General features: G+C 58.0%; 2 protein-coding genes across 3 annotated transcripts; one reads left to right on the top strand and one right to left on the bottom strand.

The window, feature by feature from the left end:
* Window positions 1-2,597: 2,597 nt before the first annotated feature.
* MRPS2 (mitochondrial ribosomal protein S2) lies at window positions 2,598-6,659 on the bottom strand. The gene is made up of 4 exons (XM_064366032.1): window positions 6,617-6,659; window positions 6,309-6,434; window positions 5,466-5,595; window positions 2,598-3,735 (listed from the first exon to the last, which is right to left on the bottom strand). The coding sequence occupies exons 1-4, from the start codon at window positions 6,657-6,659 to the stop codon at window positions 3,144-3,146; spliced, it is 891 nt and encodes a 296-aa protein (XP_064222102.1). The 3' UTR covers window positions 2,598-3,143.
* A 1,028-nt stretch (window positions 6,660-7,687) lies between these two features.
* On the top strand, window positions 7,688-14,275 carry PIERCE1 (piercer of microtubule wall 1). Of its 2 annotated transcripts, none has more exons than XM_021671430.2 (3): window positions 7,688-7,837; window positions 8,862-8,940; window positions 13,247-14,275. In XM_021671430.2, exons 1-3 carry the CDS (start codon window positions 7,695-7,697, stop codon window positions 13,433-13,435), a joined length of 411 nt encoding a protein of 136 aa, XP_021527105.1. In that variant the 5' UTR covers window positions 7,688-7,694; the 3' UTR covers window positions 13,436-14,275. The 2 variants fall into 2 exon arrangements, with proteins under 2 accessions (XP_021527105.1, XP_021527106.1); XM_021671431.2 differs by having other exon boundaries at window positions 13,293-13,446.
* Window positions 14,276-19,922: the final 5,647 nt, after the last annotated feature.

Below are 19,922 nucleotides of genomic sequence, written 5' to 3' on the forward strand. Positions count from 1 at the left end.
TAATGTGAACCGGAGAAGTCCAGAAGAATTTTCCTGGCTATTCCTGTACCAGTGTGAAAAGTCACTCTGCACCTGGCCAAGCTGCGGGGGGATGGTGGTGGGATGAGGGCAGGAGGAGGCCTAGGGTCCTGGGATTGGGACTGGGGGCCTCTGGAGAGGCAGAGCCCTGGAAGGGTGCTGTGAGCCACCTGGGGGTGTTTGGGTAGGAGGCCTTCCCAGCCACCCAGGGGCCCTGGCTGTGGAGACCTCCCCTGCACCCTTGCACCCACAGCCAGCGCTGGCCCTTGGTGGTGGCAAGGAGCTCTCATCCCTCATTCGGGAGAGAGTGGAGGTCACCCATCAGCCCACTCCTGGCCAGTCTCCTGCGTGGAGCTCTGCAGAGACAGAGACCCAGGAACATGAGAGCTGGGCCTGGTCCTCGTCGCTTCTGCCTACCTGACCTTCCGCTCCCCGGATCAGGCAAAGAGCCGTGTCTGCGCAGACCTCCAGCCAGGATGACATGAGATCCATTTCGAGGGTTAGGGCCCACGTCAGCAGAGGACATCACCCAGATCTCCCGTCCCACCCAGCTGGCCTGGATCCTCATGGGCTCCCAGGCTCTTGCTCCTGCCCAGGGCAGACCCTCCCCTATGGTCCCCTCCAACACACCCAGGGAGCATTGTGAGGGATCAGAGTGGAAGCCTGGCCTGTGCTGATGGCGGGGCTGCCCTGAGCTCCTCCAGGCAAATGGGGATCCTCCAGATGTCAGTGGTGGGAGTGGCCCAGCCTCGGCAGGGCTGGAAGGGCTCCCTGGCTCTCCCCACCCACCTGGCCCTGAGCAGGCTCCACCAGGCCTGTCCTCTGGTGGCTGCGTCTGGTCTTCCCCATCATCTGGGATACCAGCTGGTCCAGGCACAGCCCTGCCTCGGTCCTGAGAAGGCCACCTCTAATGGGCCTGCAGGCACCGTGGCCATGGGAATAAAGGGCTGGGGGCCCCTCTCCCCACACCCGGGACAGCTCCCCTGCCCACCCCCTCAGCCTCAGGCAATCTCACCATCACCTTTGGCCTCTTCTGGGAGGGCCCCTCCTGGCAGAGTCGAGAATGGGGTGAGACCCATCCCCTCAGTCCTCAACCTTGTTTCACCCAGAGCCCCTCTGAATCCCAGGAGCTGGCTCTCTCCATTTCGGAGGCCACCTTCAGGCCCGCCCTGCCTGTCCCAGCATGTTCCCCACGGTCTCTGCCCTGCTCCCTGCCTGTCCCTCCCTGCTCCTCATGGTCACTGGTGCCCGCTTATCCACTGGGTCATCCCCTCGGCCAGGGCCCCTCCTACCCTGGAACTCAGCAAGCGCCCACTCACAGCTCCTTGGTGGGTCCTCGCCGGCCTGTGCCTGTTACAGGGGCCAGCAGGAGCCAGACAGGCCATAGGCGCAAGGTAAGTGGGACTGATGGGGACCCAGGGAGGCTGCCCGGGCCAGCCCACCCCCACCACTCTTCCAAGGCTCTTAGGGTTAGCCACAGCACTCCCTGGGCCGCTGCCCTCCATCCGGCCTCAAAATTAAAGACCAGAAAAGAGACTGCCCCCATCCCTCCTGCGTTTGTACCCACTGTCTCCTGAGGTCCAACCCCTGGGGCTACCTGCAACCCCTTCCCTAATGGCTCTGCAGGGGAAGGGCCTTGCCAGGCCAGCTCCTAGGGGCTGACCTGGATCCCCACTACAAAGGCCTCCCCTGGGGAGGCCCAGCCCCATCTCCGGGAGCACCTCCTGGAAGCCCCCCACCCCGTCAGTGGCCCGTGTTTCATACTGCTGCCTCATCTCCAGGGGCGTGGCTCCCCGAAGCTGACTCGCCAGCTCTGTGGGGCAGGAGGCCCAGCTCAGGTAATTTCACCTACACACCTGGAGGGATTCTGGGGAGCCCTGGAGGGACTGTCACTTCACCTGCCTTTACACACCTGCATCTCCAGACTTTGGGTTTGCAAATGAAAGCCATGCTGGCCAGAGAACAACCCGAAGCTCAGCTCCCTGTCCTGCCACATCACAAACCTGTGACACCCCCGGGGACCCCCACCATGAACCCCTCGCCAGCCTAACCCTGAAGGAGCAGGGAAGGACACTGCACCCCAGCCTCCACTGCCCTGAGCTGCTCCTGCAGGGCAGGCCTCGCCCTCCCCGGGCGCCAGACCTGACAGGGCCCTGCCCAACTCTGCCCAGAGATGGCTCCTTGGGGTGGTCAGGTGCATGCACAACTTACATCCAGGCAGCTGGGGATGGGGCTGAGAGAGGCGGCCGCGGCTAATCCCAGGAACACAGCTGTGTCCCTACGGGGCGGGGGGGAGGGTGTTAAGCGTCCCTGTCAGCAAGTGTCTGTCTTTCCTGAAGCTGGGTCCACACCAAGCCTGCTCCGATGAATGAGGCTGGCCAGGCTGGGGGCTTGTCGGCAGCTCCACCGCGGAAGACAGCACCCTCCGGTGGCAGCTGGCGCCTCCGCTGACCTCACTAATGCCCCTCACACACAGCGCCCGTCCCATCTCCCATCACTGGGGCCCCAGTGCGCGCCTGAGAAGCCACACCACACGGATGAAACTGTGCCACTCCAGACGGAACCCCAAGCTCCAAGACTCATTTTGCCCAAATCTGAGTTTTATTTTTGCTGGAAATAGGTCATCTGTTTGGCCCGGCTGTCCCACCAACCCAGCTGGGAGCTTGCCTGCAGCATCTCATTCTGAAACAGCCCCCTGGAACCAGGCGGCCAAGAAAGCAGCCCACCTGAAAGGCGTTTACACTAAGAAGAAAAACCACACCTTCCCGACAAAGGTCACGGGTCAGGGTGAGGGAGGGCTGCTCGGGTCACAGGGACAGCCGTGTCTTCCAGCAGGCTGACCGCACCAGCCATCGAGGCGTCAGGCTCCAGTCCTAACTGCAGCCAAGGGGCCGCCCGGCACACGTCGTTCACCCTCTGGGCTCTGTTCCCCACAAAGCAAAGGCAGATGGCAACGTCGGTCTGCTCAGCCACCGGTTCTGAGGTGGAACGGTGGAGGTCTGCACCGTACGACAGCTGAGTAAGTCACAGGAAGGACAAAGGATGCCGCTGACCCAGGGCTGGGGAAGGGGACTCAGCTCGGACAGGCTGGGCCGCGGTTTGCTTAGCGAGGAGGAGCGTGGGCGTCACAGGGAGCGGCTCACGTCGGCCCCGGGAGGGTGGGCTGGGCCCTGGGCTCCGGGCTCCTTCTGGCCCTGCAGGCGGTACAGGGCCTCGACCTGCTGCCGCTTCTCCTTGGCCCGGGCGATGGTCGTCCGGAAGAGCCTGCAGTAGAGGTGGACGGCCGGCGGCGAGTCGTCATTGCCGGGGACAGGGTAGGTGACGAGGCAGGGGTTGCAGTTGGTGTCCACGATGCCCACGGTGGGGATGTTCATCTTGGCCGCGTCTCTCACAGCTACGTGAGGCTCGAACACGTTGTTGAGTGTGTGCAGGAAGATGATGAGGTCCGGCAGGCGGACCCCGGGGCCGAAGAGGAGGGGCGCGTTGGTCAGCAGGCCGCCCGTGAAGTAGCGAGTGTGGGCGTACTCACCACAGTCGCGGGCCAGGTTCTCAATCAGGTATGAGAACTGCCGGTTGCGGCTTATGAACAGGATGATGCCCTTGCGGTAGGCCATGTGGGCGGTGAAGTTCAAGGCCAGCTGGAGGTGCGTGGCCGTCTGTTCCAAGTCGATGATGTCCTGGTCCAGGCGGCTCCCAAAGATGTACGGCTCCATAAACCTACCAGAGACCCGGTCAAGGCACGGGGGATGAGAGGTCACGGGGCCTTGCCGGAACACAGACGCCCACCAGGGACTCTCAGGCTCCTCTGTGGGGCACTAGGGGCCGGGAGGCACAATGTGCACCGCTCCCCACGTGGACAGACAGCAGTGAAGACCTCGTCCAAGCCACCCCTCTGTACTCCTCAGCTCATGGACGAACCCCTGAGACCCTCTGCCTCTTCTCAAGGAAATCCTAGTAGAACTGACCCACGTAGCAGCCCCTCCATCGCTCTCCTCTTCCCAAGGCTTTAGGACAAGGCCCCTCTGGGGTTGGACTTGGCGGAGGGGTGCTCTGGGCCAAAAGCATCAAGGCATCAGGGTGGGAGTGGCCAAGTCTGGGAGGGGAACGCTGATCCAGGGCACTGACCCCTGCGGGGCTGGGCTGAGGAACAGCGGGGATGGGAGACACCCCTGCCTCTCAGCGCAGGGCAGGCCAGTCATCTACATTTGTGGTTCCCAGGTCCTCTCCTCCAGTCTACTTCGACCGGGTTCTGTCCCTTCCTGTCAAGGTACCCTGCTCATCAAGGCACTGGCGACCTCCATCTTGCCAAAGTCATGCCCTCAAATTCACTTCTCAGCAGCATCAACAGAGAACCACGTCCCCCTAGGCCTGGCCATCCCTCTTCACTGACTCCAAGCACTGGGCCGCCCAGGGCTCCACCTCAGATCTCCTTTTCCAATGCTCTGGAAACACCCCCAGCCCCCAATGCTGATGGCTCCCCGGGCCCAGGCCCAGTCCTCCTGGTACCGGTGTGACCCTGCCACTGGGGCAGCAGAGGGTTCACCCCTTTTAGGAAGCCTGTGAGGACCCCAGGTGTCCCCTGGTTTTCACCATCTCAGTAACCAGCACCAGGCTCCACCCAAAGGGCAGGTGTCTGACTCCTCTGGCCCCAGCCCCCTCCGGCCCCAGCCTCCTCTGGCCACAGCCTCCTCCAGCCCCTGCCCCCTCCGGCCACAGCCTCCTCCGGCCCCTGCCCCCTCTGGCCACAGCCTCCTCCGGCCCCAGCCCCCTCCAGCCCCAGCCCCCTCCGGCCACAGCCTCCTCCGGCCCCTGCCCCTCCGGCCACAGCCTCCTCCGGCCACAGCCCCCTCTGGCCCCAGCCCCCTCCGGCCACAGCCCCCTCCGGCCACAGCCTCCTCTGGCCCCAGCCCAAGGCCCCCTGGCTCTGCCCGGCAGCCTCACGTCTACCTTGCTGCTGCAGCTCTTCTGCTACTGGAATTTGAGCCCACCACCCTCGCCCTGGACGCCCCCACCACTTCTTCCTTGGCCTCCCACCTGCCCTTCCCATTCACTCTCCCCATAGCAGTCAAAACGACCATGTGAGAACACAGGACCAGTCATCCCTGCTCCCCACAGCCCAGAAAGCTCTGCCCGATCCAGTGGGGGCGGATCTCACAAGTTCTGCCCCCAGCCTTTCCTTTTCTGAACGCTGGAGTGCTGCACCCCCAGCAGGCCTGCCCCACTAAGGGCTGTGAGCCCCACGCCCAGGCACACAAGAGCCCCGGCCAAACGCCAGAGTAAACTGCTGCTTCTCTGTGAGGCTTCGAGTTCCCAAGTGGAGGAGGAAGGAGCTGTAATCACCTAAAACTGGCACAGGCCCGTTCGAAAGTGGTCCCAGACCCCAAGGCAGGCCCCAGGTCCCAGCCCTCCTGGGAACCAGCACGGGTTCAGACAGGGGCGTGACCTACCTGTGCCGACAGCCAGCTTTGTGTCCCAGGTGCACTCGGGCATCGAAGAGGCTTCTCACGGAAAACAGTTCCTTGACATTGAAGAAGTCAGAGTGCTTGAGGGGCTCGTTCAGAATCTTGTCGTGCAGATCTATGGCAGGGAGGAAGAGCCGGGCTGCGACTCCAGCGGTTGCATCAGAGACCAGCAGAGCGCAGTTCTCGCCCACCCCAGCTCCCGCGTGCCTCCTGTGACACCTAGGTGGGAAGCGGGGAGTCCAGCAGCCCCAGGAAAGACCTGGAAGCACAGGGACCTTTCCAGGAAACGGAGGGCTGGAGCCGGGTTCTGAACCCGACCTTGCTCCTAGGTGAACCGGGTCGAACCTGGTCAACCCCGTAACCTTGGTCTTACTTGGAAAACAGAGGAGAAAAAGAGGGGCCCAGCGGGTTTCTCAGGTCTTTCTGGCACCTCCCAGCCCTGGGGTCTCAGGTGCCCAGCCAGAAAGTCCCTATCAAGAGTCCAGCAAGGTGGGCACACTTCGAGCCGAGTGCGCCCAGGTCCCTTGGGTCCGCCTGGGCGAGCCTGGGGCTCCGAGCCTCAGTGGGCCAGTGACACCCCCTAGGGAGCGAAGCCTGTGCTGCCCACTGGCCCGCCCGCTCCCTCTCACCCATCCCTGGAGAGGCGGTGGCCTGGCCGGCAGGACAGAGCGGCGGCGCGCACGTGGCCTGGAGGAGCCCGGCGGGAAGCGCAGCTTCAACCGCGCGCAGCGCCCGCGCCCCTCCAGGGTTCGCCGCTGACCAAGGGAAGCCCGGCGGCTGCCGGCCTCTCCTCGCTCCCACCCGACTCGGCGGGGCGCCCAGCGTTACCGCTGCCGTCCTCGGGCTCGCCGATCGCGGGGGCCGCCGCGCTTCCAACCGTCCTGCGGTTCGGCCGAGCAGGCCCTGGGGTCGCCTTCCCGTAGAGACCCAGCCAGCGCGACGGGGCCCGGGCGCCTGAGGGAAGCAGACAGAGGTCCTGGCGCCGCGCCCCGGCTGCACCACGCCCGCCCCTACCGCGTCCCCCACGGAGTTCCTTCCGCGCCCGCCCCGGGTCCCCTCCGCGTCCCCACCGCCCCCTCGGGTCCCCGCGCGCCCTCCGCATCCTCCTCCCGAGGGTCCGGCAGGCGCGCGCTCACCCGCGCAGAGCATTCGAGGCAGTGCTGCCGAGGAAGGCGCCATGGCGGGGCGGGGCGGGGCGTCCCTCCGGGCCCGGCCAAGCGGCCTTCCCTCCCGCCACCGTCCGCGCGGGGCCGCAGCGCCACCTGCAGGCCCGGAGGAGCCACGGCGCCGTCCCCAGGCGACAGGTACCTCCCTGCGGGGCCGGGGCAGACGAGGGGGCGGGGACGGAGGCGAGGCGGGGCAGACGAGGGGGCGGGGACGGAGGCGGGGGCGGAGCAGACGAGGGGGCGGGGACGGGGGCGGAGCGGAGCAGACGAGGGGGCGGGGACGGGGCAGGGGCGGAACAGACGAGGGGGCGGGGACGGAGGCGGAGCGGAGCAGACGAGGGGGCGGGGACGGAGGCGGGGGCGGGGCAGGCGACGGAGCAGGACCCTGGGTCCCGGACTAGAGTCTCTGGCGGGGAGTGGGGCCACGTTCCTCGCCCTGCAGCTTGCCCCGCCCTGCTAATGTGCCGGGCCGGCCCGGGAGGCTCCTGACCCTTGGGGGCACCCGCTGGGCGATGGGGACCTTCGCCTCCCGCCACGTGAGCTGTGAACCACGTCCCTCGCAACCTCTGGCTCTCCAAAATTGTTTTTAATATTTAAACGATATTTGGCGTAGGAGAATCGCATAGAGTTAGCAAGATCTCGGGTCTCAATTTAGGCTCGGGGTGCTGGGGGCATAACATCCCTGGAGGACACTGGACAGCGAGCGTCCAATCGCTGCCTGCCGCGTGAACCGGCGGCGCTTGAACCCCGTCACCTGGCCGGCGGGGTGCCAGGCCCTGGCGTTCCTTTCCCCCGGGAGCCCACGCCCCGATGCTGGGGTGCCCCGGTGCCCCCGCGGGCGGCTGGAGGCCTAGGGCTGCCCCACACGACGGTTCCAGCAGGGAATCCCTGGCCGTCCCGACCTCCCCGGTCCCTGGGGACTCGCCCGCCGAGGAGCCCGGCCCACTCGCGGCGCCTTTAAGGCCGCGCCACTCGCGCCCCCGTCACGTGACCTGGCCGTCGCTAGGCAACAGGACGCCACCGAGTCCGGCTTCCCGCGGGAGGCGCAATGGCCGAGGAAAGCCCCAGATCGTGCGGGGAGCCTGTGGAGCCCAAGGCCACGGCCCCGCCGGAGAGGACCAGCGACTACTACCGCGTGAGCGCGGACCTGCCGGGCCGGTTCAACAACCCGGGGTGGTTCCGGGGCTACAGGTGAGGAAGCCGGAGCGCGCCTGGTCCTGGCGTCCACTGCTCCATATCCCGGTTTGAGAGGCCCCGCCTGACCCCCAAGGTCCTAGCTACAGTGGTCATCGGGGCCCGCGCTGTCATCGCCCACCAGTGAGCTGCAGAAGTGCTCCCTAGAGCCTCATACGAGGAAGTGGGCATGGGGTCAGGCGGGGCGGGGCCGGGGGGTGATGTGAAAGCCCAGCTGTGGTCTCAGCTCGGCGGTTTTGTGTCCGGTGAGTCTCCTCTCCTCTCTACCCTGAAACTCCTCTGCAGGGTGTGAGCACGGCAGCACCTCCACTGTCTTGCTGTGGACTCAGCAGCTGTGAGCTGCCACAGGGCGCCGCAGACTGAGAAGTAGTGAGGAACTCTGAATTCCGACAGGCAGGTGCAGGCATCTGGCCGTGCCCCCGCATTTGGTCCCTCAACAGTGCTCTAGGGCAGGGTCTGTTCGTATCCTCGTTCTCCTGGAGAGATGACGGGGATGTAGGAAGAACAGTCTGGACGAGATCTAGAGGTATAAAGTGGAGCTACGGTGTGTGCCTGCAGCCGCTCTGTAGCCTGTCCCCGACAGGTAGGGGCAGTGGTACCGGTAGAAGCGTGGCCTCAGCGAGGGTGGGGGCTCAGAGGCAGAGGGACCCTCTGGGTGGCAGGATCTGGAGGCCAAACCTCCACTCCTGACAAGGTGACTAAGCTACCCAGAAATTGCAACGTGTGCCAAGGCCCTGCCAGGGCTGGGGGTCAGCACTTGCCGGCTGCCTGCTCTTCAGGGCTTTGGCCTGCCTTGAAAAAGCAGGGACAGTGGCGAGCAGAGGGGGCCAGGGAGGCCGGGCCATCCAGGACCGTCAGCCAGGCACTCGCGGAGGCTGCCTTTGAGGCTGCATCACCAGCCCAGGCACATGGCTCCTTCCCTGGGGGCATTTCCAGTGGAGTGCTGCCAACAAAATACAAGGCTGCGGCTTGGACAGAATTAGATTGAATGAATGAAAACAGAGTGTTTCTCATCCACCAGCACCCAGAAGGCTGTCTCAGTGTACAGGACCAGTAACCAGGCTTACGGGAGCAGAGCCCCCACCGTGCACGAGATGCCCGTAAGTGGGAAGCAAGACCGGGCCTGGGGGGGCCAGGGGGTGGGCAGCCTCAGAGAAGAGGCTAAAAACCTGGGGTTCTGAATAGGTCAACAGTGAGACGCGGAGGGGTGCACCCAGGGAGGAGCCCAAAGCTCCAGCATGACAAATGGGGAGGAGGGAGGTTCCTCAAATCATTTGGGAGAGGGTAGGGTGGAACTCAGTGAGTGAATGCATTTGGGAGTAGAGTTTTTAAAAGAAGAAGAAAGTGCATACGGACATGCTGACATCACTCTGTCCCCACACACCCACCACACGCACAGCAGTCACACGTGCATGCCGACATCACTCTGTCCCCACACACCCACCACACGCACAGCAGTCACACGTGCATGCCGACGTCACTCTGTCCCCACACACCCACCACACGCACAGCAGTCACACGTGCATGCCGACGTCACTCTGTCCCCACACACCCACCACACGCACAGCAGTCACACGTGCATGCCGACGTCACTCTGTCCCCACACACCTACCACACGCACAGCAGTCACACGTGCATGCCGACGTCACTCTGTCCCCACACACCCACCACACGCACAGCAGTCACACGTGCATGCCGACATCACTCTGTCCCCACACACCCACCACACGCACAGCAGTCACACGTGCATGCCGACGTCACTCTGTCCCCACACACCCACCACACGCACAGCAGTCACACGTGCATGCCGACATCACTCTGCCCCCACACACCCACCACACGCACAGCAATCACACATGCATGCTGACATCACTCGGTCCACACACACCCACCACACGCACAGCAGTCACACATGCATGCCGACATCACTCTGTCCCCACACACCCACCACACGCACAGCAGTCACACGTGCATGCCGACATCACTGTCCCCACACACCCACCACACGCACAGCAGTCACACATGCATGCCGACGTCACTCTGTCCCCACACACCCACCACACGCACAGCAGTCACACGTGCATGCTGACATCACTCTGTCCCCACACATCCACCACACGCACAGCAGTCACACGTGCATGCCGATGTCACTCTGTCCCCACACACCCACCACACGCACAGCAGTCACACGTGCATGCTGACATCACTCTGTCCCCACACAGCCACCACACGCACAGCAGTCACACGTGCATGCCGACATCACTCTGTCCCCACACACCCACCACACGCACAGCAGTCACACGTGCATGCCGACATCACTCTGCCCCCACACATCCACCACACGCACAGCAGTCACACATGCCTGCCGACATCACTCTGTCCCCACACACCCACCACACGCACAGCAGTCACACGTGCATGCCGACGTCACTCTGTCCCCACACAGCCACCACACGCACAGCAGTCACACGTGCATGCCGACATCACTCTGTCCCCACACACCCACCACACGCACAGCAGTCACACGTGCATGCCGACATCACTCTGTCCCCACACACCCACCACACGCACAGCAGTCACACATGCATGCCGACGTCACTGTCCCCACACACCCACCACACGCACAGCAGTCACACGTGCATGCCGACGTCACTCTGTCCCCACACACCCACCACACGCACAGCAGTCACTCGTGCATGCCGACATCACTGTCCCCACACACCCACCACACGCACAGCAGTCACACGTGCATGCCGACATCACTGTCCCCACACACCCACCACACGCACAGCAGTCACACATGCATGCCGACGTCACTCTGTCCCCACACACCCACCACACGCACAGCAGTCACACGTGCATGCCGACATCACTGTCCCCACACACCCACCACACGCACAGCAGTCACACATGCATGCCGACGTCACTGTCCCCACACACCCACCACACGCACAGCAGTCACACATACATGCAACCATCTCCTGCAGCTTACAGCGGTTAGTTTTCAGGTGAATCAATGAAGGGTTCCTTTCTTTCTGGGATTTTACTTCATGAGATGTTAACTTGTGACGTTAAGAGGCAGTACAGGCTGATGGCATAGCCTGTGGGCAGGCAAGGCATATTGGTGGGCACAGGAGCCTGTGGGCCTTTGGGGAACCCAAACGCCTTTTGAGCTTGACCTCAGGCCCTCCTAGAACCTCCCCGCAACAAGCCTCCCGCAGGTCCAGGTGAATGGACGGAGGGACCTGGGTCACTGGGACAGCCATTTTGGGGTGAGAATGTTGTGGGGCATTTTTTCTTTGTCAAAACATTCATTGAAAGGTCTGGTGAACGCTTGTTTAGTTGTGTTGCGTGAATGACTGAGCTCTCGTGAGAAGGAGATTACTTATCTAACACTGCTGGAGCATTTGAGAATCACTCTCCCAGAATCAAATGACCCTGAGTTTTCCCTGGAGATCAGGTATTTCTATGAAAAAGACCAGACACAGCTGGGCTGGGTGCCTCACACCTGTAATCCCAGCACTTTGGGAGGCTGAGGTGAGAGGATCACTTGAGGCTAGGAGTTCAAGACCAGCCTGGGCAACATAGTGAGACCCCATCCCTACAAAAATAAAATAAAATAATCAGCTGGGTGTGGTGGCATGCACCTGTAGTCCCAGCTATTCAGGAGGCTGAGGCGGGAGGATTGCTTGAGCCCAGGAGGTTGAGACTTCGGTGAGCTGTGATCGTGCCATTACATTGCACTCTGGGTGAGAGAGGCAGACCCTGTCACCAAAAACAAACAAACAAGCCCAGCACACTCACTCATACGGTTCCAGATGCTTTAGGTTTTATAAAAGGCCATTGAAAACGTGTCCCTATTATAAATGGTAGGAGCCTTCATGTCACTGACATGGCCAGGTGATGGCATAGGAGGCATGCGGGACTCCTGACAGGTTTCAAAGGAGGTCTTCCTGCTTCTTATCCACCTGCTGCATCTGGAGTCTGTGTTCCAGTTTCGTGACCAAGGGTGGATGCCAGAGAAGCTGTTTACCTCCCACGTGGGAACAGAAGACAAATGCTTGCATTAAAAAGTGCACTGAAGGGCCAGGCACAGTGGCTTATGCCTGTGATCCCAGGATCACCTGAGGTCAGGAGTTCAAGACCAGCCTAGCCAACATGATGAAACCCCATTTCTACTAAAAATACAAAAATTAGCTGGGCATAGTGGTGGGCACCTGTAATCCTAGCTGCTCGGGAGGCTGAGGCAGGAGAATCGCTTGAACCCAGAGGTGGAGGTTACAGTGAGCCGAGATAGCATGGTTGCATGCCAGTCTGGGTAACAAGAGCAAATTGGTACCACACCGCTTGGTACTGCACCCCTGCAGTACCAAGGAGAGGAATTCCCGTCAGTGCACTTTTTTTTTTTTTTCCAATGGAATTCCTCTCCTTGGTAGTGCAGGGGAGGGTTCAGGTCATGATACATTTGTCCCACAGCAGAATGTGGCCTTGGTTGCTAGGAAAGTGTGAACACGGGCTCCACTGTAGCAAGTGTGCCTCAAGTGCAACGTTCTCATAACCGGGAACTGCGTGCGCGAGGGAGGTCGGTTGGGGACTCTCTGTACTTTCTGCTCAGTCTTTCTGTAGATCGAAAACTTCTCAAAAACAAAAACTTTTCTCTTTTCACTTGCTTCCTGCCGAGGAGATGTAGGGTAACATATCTGGCAGAGGTCCAGGCCACTGGCATCACGAATGCCAAGGTCGTCTAATGATGCTGTCTTGGTAGAATAACTCCTACCAGGGGTGCCCGCCCGTGTGGGTGGCCTCACCATACCCCTTCCGAACCTTGATAGGGCAGCCCTCCCCAGATCACCGGGCTGGCGGGGTATGAGCGGTGGTGTCTTCTTTAAAGCTTTACAGATGGCTCTGATTCACAGTTAAGGTTGAAACCCACTGACCTGGATATCATTTCTATTCCACAGAAGAGAAAACTGAAGTTCAGAGAGGGCTGGCGGCTTTCCCAGAGCAGTGCAGTGAGGCAGAGCAGACCCCACGGCGATGCTTCCCAGAGCAGTGCAGTGAGGCAGAGCAGACCCCACGGCGATGCTCACAGCCACATCTGGAGGTAGAGGTGCCACACAGGTGGCCCCAAAGCTCATCCTTCTATCCCTAGAATAGTGCAAGGGACAGTGTTAGCAGCAAGTGCCAGGCATCAGGCATGGATTAGGATGGTCTGGATTAGGATGCCCGTAAACTGGGTGAGTGTGTGGGGGGGCACGGGGTGGGCAGTCTCAAAGAAGAGGCTAAAACTGCACCCTCTGGCTTCTCTGCATTTTCTTATGAATTCTTATTTTTCTTCCAAAAATATTCAACGGATTGCTCAAGAGAATTATGCATCATTAATTCGTGTTCCTTTATCTCTTCTAGAAAGTGTTTTATCCAAATTCAAATAAATTTTCCCAACAACTTGCAGCGGGTGGAATGTTCCGGAACAACACTTTCAATGTTTACATGGAGAAGAGCATCGTGACTGGCCCTGATAACTACATCACTCCCTGTGACCGGCTCAACTTCCACCCCAGTTACAATAGCAGCAGGCCGTCCATCTGCAATTGAGGGGCTGGAACCCCCTTTAGGGTCCTCTGACCCCAGGGGCCTCCAGAAAATCATTGTCCCCCATGCGCCCAATTGTGATGGCACAGACTGCCCTGCCTTCCCTGAAAATATCACTCGTTTGTCCATGGAGTAGAAAAATACGCACATGGGGCTGTGAAGTCCTGCTGTTTCACGTCTAATAGGTACACAGGAAAGATGCTCCTGGTTGACTTTACATTAAAAACGTTGTCACATCCTGAGCTCCCATCTCGTCTGACATTTGTCACGGCGGAGTGGGGCTGTGGGCATCCCGGGGCGGAATCCTGGCCTGAGCACCAGGAGTGCCCGCCACTAACTCCGCCCGGGTCTTTATTTGGGAGCCATTGCTATGCACAAGACCAGTTAGGCACCCAGCACCCTGGCTGAGATCCGCACCAGCACCTCGGGGTTCCCACGAAGACCCGCAATGCCCCATGAAGTGTGGGCAAGGGCCAGGCGCTGGGCAGGACGAGGAGCAGACGCCTCGGCAGCCAAGTCAAGGCTGAACAGGCAGGAGGGGTTACCGTCTGAGATGACTCGGGGAACACGGGGTTGCAGGTGAAACTCCTCCAGCCACAAGCAAGGGACAGGGCAGGGCAGGGGATGAGGCAAGGCTGGGGAACGGCCTTCATTGTTGAAGGGGCTGATGCAGACATGGGTGTTCTCTATGTTTAAATTTCAATAAAAAGTAAAAAAGAAGCAGGCAGAGAATTACTTGTATTTTGCTAAGGTGGGGTAATAGCTACATCAAGTGGATTTTTATCTCTGTGTCGTCATAAATCCACGTTTCCTATGAGTTACGTCTCCAATAAAAACATTATGTCTATGACATGCATAAAAACATTTTGTCTATGACATGGATTTTTTTTTCCCTCTATGAGAGCAAGATTTGTTCTTACAGGAAAGTTAGAAAGTACTGAAACTAGAAAGAAACTCCTCTTACATGGCATCCATAATATCTTGTTTATGGAGATTCCTGTCTGCGGGGATTCTACTCACGAATTAGGGAAGAAGTGAAACATCTCAATGCTTATTTCTTCATATAAATGACGTGTTAATACACATAAGTAAACATTTTGGCAACAGTGTTAATGTCCAATTTGGGATGAAAATGCTTTGCAGAAAAAATCAATATATTTAATTAAAAAATATACAGAATTGGCCCTGAAGCCAGAATCTATACAATATCTTTCTTCTGAGCTGGAAAACCAGCAGAGACTCCAGGCATCAAACCGAAAATGTTTTTGCAGTCATTGGTTAAAAAAACCAGAATACCAGTAACCTATCTGTGTTTAGCTTCTATTGAAATAAAAAAAGTATGCCTTATCAATCAACACGCTGAAAAGAATGCATTCCTGGCCAGGCACAGTGGCTCACACCTGTAATCCCAGCACTTTGAGAGGCTGAGGCAGGCAGATCACTTGAGGTCAGGAGTTTGAGACCAGCCTGGTCAACATGGTGAAAAACTGTCTCTATCAAAAATATAAAAATTAGCCAAGCGTGGTGGTGCCTGCATGTAGTTCCAGCTACTTGGGAGGCTGAGGCAGGAGAATTGCTTGAACTTGGGAGGCAGAGGTTGCAGTGAGCCGAGATCATGCCACTGCACTCCAGCTTGGGTGACAGAGTAAGATTCTGTCTCAGAAAAAAAATAAAATAAGAATGCATTCCTTCCACCACAGATGATTTTGAAAAGCAGGTTAGCAACCCCAGGGTAAGATAAAGCCATCGAATGACTGGGTTTCTTTCCCCGCCAACCCAGAACTGCTGAACACTTGCACTGCTGCAGCCAGACCGCTTCATCCAGGCAAAGTCGCAGCTGATGAAACCACTGAACTCGGTAACACCCCCAGTTCTAGGCCGAGGCGCCACCGGGGCCCAGACAGGGAGTGTCAACCAAGAGCAACAGGTGCCTCCCTCCCGTGGGCTTCAGGGGTGCCATCCTGGCACCTCAGATGGGCGCTGAGTGCTTTCATTGATCATGTCTAATAAAATGTTGTTTCTGTGCAGCCGCTAATGAGCTGATGCAAAGTTAGACTCCATTCTTTTATTCTAAATAGAGTAAGCTCCTGGAAAACCCCAATACCTCTGAATTGTGAGCGTGCCTGTTTCCCATGCCCAGGTCTGGGCGTGTGCCTGACGCTTTGTTTCTCGGTGTCTCAGGGGGTTCTAAGGGCTTTGGCACCGTCACCCTGCCCAGTCCTCACCCCTGGGGCAGGTCTCACCACTGTGCCTCCCTCTCAGATGGGAAAGAGAACCTCAAGGAAGTGCTGTGAGCAGGCCTCGCTCGAGCCCACCTTGGGGATATCCTGGAGGCATGAGGCCGTCTGCACCAGATCCGCAGATTCAGTTCTAACCTACTGTGTGTTTGCGAGTTATTCAGGAACTCCAGGGATCACAGATCTGGAGACCGTCATCTTTGGAACAGATTCCCAAGCTGAAATCTTCACATGCTGAGAAAGATAAGTCCACTGATCCAACTAAATGCTAAACGGGTGTGTTTTCTGTTTGGGATTCAAGCGTCCAGAACGGGGGTGGGGGTGCAAAATGAAAAGAAAAGGACACCCACCCTTCTCCCGACCTTTGTATGGTGTTCTTTCAAAATCTCAGAATTGCAGGAAACACGGGCTAACACATCAGTTTGCAGAGATATTTGAATAAAAAAGGACACAGCCAGTTCTGAAACCCTCTCTCTTCACTCCATGGAGCGGTCTTCGCTTCGTTTAGCCTTTTTATTCCACTCAGAAATTAAAAGCTGGGCACGGTGGCTCACACCTGTAATCCCAGTACTTTTGGGGGCTGAGGCAGGTGGATCACCCGAGGCCAAACGTTTAAGACCATCCTGGCCAACGTGGCAAAACCCATGTCTGCTAAAAATACAAAAATTAGCCGGGAATGGTGGTGTGCACCAGTAATCCCAGCTACTTGGGAGGCTGAGGCAGGAGAATTGCTTGAACTCGGGGAGCGGAGGCTGCAGTGAGCCGAGACTGCGCCACTGCACTCCAGCCTGGGCAACAGAGTGAGACCCTGTCTCAAAAAAAAAAAAAAAAAAAAGAAAGAAAGAAAAGAAAAATAAGTTTCATGTCACTTTGCTAATCACTGAATGTTGCTGCTGGGTTGGCCTGAAAGCAGCCACTTCTGGAACGCACATTTTCATTTATATTTCTGTATTTTTCATCAGTAACCTTTTATCTTTCAATGACAGTCAATATTAGAATGGTTTCCACTACATAGTTAAATATCTTGACAATGGAAAAAAAATCTCCTAAATTTAGTGCATAAAATACCAGAAGGCTCAAAGATTTTGCAAATAAAGTGGTATGTCCTCACCCTCCCTTGGAATAGACCTGGTTGTGACTTGTGGATATGGACTGTGGGTTCTGCGCTGTTCCCCACCCCTCTTTAAACAGACCTTTTCATTAATTTTGAGGGAGGGGGGATCCAGGGGGCAATGCCTTTTACATGTTATATGAGCAGATGAGGTGCTAATAATTAAATGTACTGTCTGATTTTCCTAAGCAAATATATCTCAAGCTGGGAAAACCTGCTGTCTGACCCTTCAGATAAAACAAGGGGGACTCTTCCCTGAAGAAAGCTTCTCCCCTCATATGGGGACGTGGGTGAAGAATATCAGACATTAACCGCCAGAGCTTTTCCCATCCCCGCTTCTATTCCGGTAGGACTGCAGAGACACTGACTGATGTCAGGCGACCCACCCCGGGGGACGAGAAGCCTTAAAACCTGGCCTCTCCCAATTCTTTGCATTAGGTGAAATGGACCCTGGCCCTACCCTGGGAAGAGAGAGGGGCTCTTGTGCGTGACTCACCTCTAGGTCTTAATAATCACAGATTTAGCGGCACACCGTCCACCCGACACTCCTGCAGGGAGGGCACACATCTGCTGACTCCCACAGTGGCTCCAGGCCTGTATCCACGGGATGCAGTCGTGTCATCACACCCAAATCTGTGGAGGTGCTGGGGGACAGACTGCAAACACGGGGGCGGGCATCCCTCCTGGGCAGCTCCTATCTGCCCCGGCTGCGGCCCCTCCCACACAGGAAAAGCCATTGGCAGGTGCAGACGAACTTCGGATCTTGGCCTCTTCTCTAAAACAAACAGGACAGTGCAGGGGTGAAGAAGCAAAACTTTCAGGCCACGTGGCCCATGGGCAATTCCAGCTTGTGAAAAGAAGGAGGGAGCAAACAGATGCGTCTCTAGCTGAGTCTGAAGGTCCCAGTGACTCCTGAAAGCAGGACAAGAGGAGCTTCAAGGGCAGCTGTGATCAGCGGAACAAAGGTTGGAGAGAGCCCTGGTGCTCCAGGGAGGATTCCCGTGGATCATGTTTTAACCCCATCAGGAGGGCCGTGTGGTCAGGGTTTAAGCCACTGCTTGTCACAGCAAAGCCTGACCCCAGGGGCATCAGTAAGGAGTTCTGAACTGGGACATCCTGCATAGTCCACCCCACTGGGGTGACCCCAGCGACGACGCGGCGCCTCCTTACAAACACTGAAAATGGACCAGAATGTCCCACAGAGAAATGCAGGTTCCTGGGAGGTTCTTAGTGATTAACCCACAGTGACTGTAAGCCAGCTGCCAACCGCTCTGCACGTGGAGAGGGGGTGCTCCACACACGCGTGCAGGCGGAGCACGTGAACTAGACGGTGACCGTGTTACGGACGCCGTGTCCCTGAAGCTCGGGAGGTCTTTCTGGGGCGGCAGCAGCTGTGACCTGCACTGCTGTGTGGAGCATTGGCAGAGGACATGGCAACATGAGGGAAGGCGTAAAGGGTCCTGGGCTTGGGCAAGAGCCGAGATAAGCGACCCTGGGATGGGCATGGGGGCAAGAGTGGGACAGGCTCAGCGCTTCATGCCCTGTAGCTGCGGCTCCTCCCTGGTCAGGCCCAGGACAATGGGGCTTCCAGCCGATACCCCCACAGGCAGACTCCGCTTCCCATCTCTGCAGAAGACACACTGCATCAACTGATTTCACGGGTAGTGCCCGATTTATGAGAAACAGTTCTCATGAACAGAACAAGCTGATTTTTTGAGGGTTAAGTGCACTGTTTAGAAATATACATAAGGCTGGGTGTGGTGGCTCACGCCTGGAATCCCAGTGCTTTGGGAGGCTGAGGCGAGTGGATCACTTGAGGTTAGGAGTTCAAGACCAGCCTGGCTAACATGATAAAACCCCGTCTCTACTATAAATACAAAAATTAGCTGGGCGTGGTGACACATGCCTATAATCCCAGCTATTTGGGAGCCTGAGGCAGGAGGATTGCTTGAACCTGGGAATCGGAGGTTGCAGTGAGCCAAGACTGTGCCACTGCACTCCAGCCTGGGTGACAGAGCGAGACTGCGCCTCAAAAAAAAAAGAAATATAAATAAAAGTTAGAGCATGGATTACACAGAACTGTTTCTCCTCGAAGCACTTAAGTGAAGCAATATGCCACCACAAAGGCCAAACGCGCAGTACGGGGCTGGACGGGAACGGCGACCACAGGGCCCCTCATCACAGCTTCTGACCCAGCAGACGTTGACTGTGTATGGAAGGCGGCACGTGCCTGCATTTGGACGCAGAAGTGAGTTCTTGCTAGAACCCAGGGATGCACAGCGTATAGACAAGTCACTCACATGTTAGAATACCAGCTACAAAGTAAACCCTGCATGGCAGCTAAGCCACGAGGCCGACCTGGGAACCTCCAGTGACTGATCAAAGTTTGCTGGACAATTACAGTGTAAACGCCGCGGCCCATCAGTGCCCAGCACTGCGTCCATCTCTGCAGTAGCCACGGGCACTTCGGTGGCCTCAGAGCAGAAGGCACAGGACACCAGGGCAGCGTCGCGGGGCGCCAACACTGAGGCCAAGGCCACCGCCTTTAACCACGCCACGGTGCGGGAGAGGGCCCTGCGCATTCTGCCCTGGGAGGCGGCTCACAGAAGGCCATCCCAAGGGCTGGCCTTGGCGTTTCGGCACACCTCTGACTGGGCTCCTGTTTCTGGGGGGCAGGTGTGGAGAACGCTTATCCCCAGCATTGGGCTTTGCACGTCATCTCTGTCCTAGGTTTCTGCGGACCAAAGTTCTAGGCATCGCTTACTGACAAATGTAAGAAAAGGAAAAATTTTTTTTTTTTTGAGTTTCAGTCTTGTCACCCAGGCTGGAGTGCCGTGGCACGATCTCGGCTCACTGCAACCTTCGTCTCCTGGGTCCAAGTGATTCTCCTGCCTCAGCCTCCCGAGTAGCTAGAATTACAGGCGCATGCCACCATGCCCAGCTAATTTTTGTATTTTTAGTAGAGACAAGGTTTTGTCACGTTGGCCAGGCTGGTCTTGAACTCCTGACCTCAGGTGATCCGCCCACCTCAGCCTCCCAAAGTGCTGGGATTACAGGCGTGAGCCACCGCATCCAGCCAGAGAAAAGGAAAATTTAAATGCACGTGTTATCTTTTAGAACCATGATTAAGAAAGAACAGAAA

This window comes from Aotus nancymaae, unplaced genomic scaffold, assembly GCF_030222135.1.
Source record: "Aotus nancymaae isolate 86718 unplaced genomic scaffold, 86718_ANA_hifiasm-v0.15.2.pri h1tg000063l, whole genome shotgun sequence".
NCBI lineage: Eukaryota > Metazoa > Chordata > Mammalia > Primates > Aotidae > Aotus > Aotus nancymaae.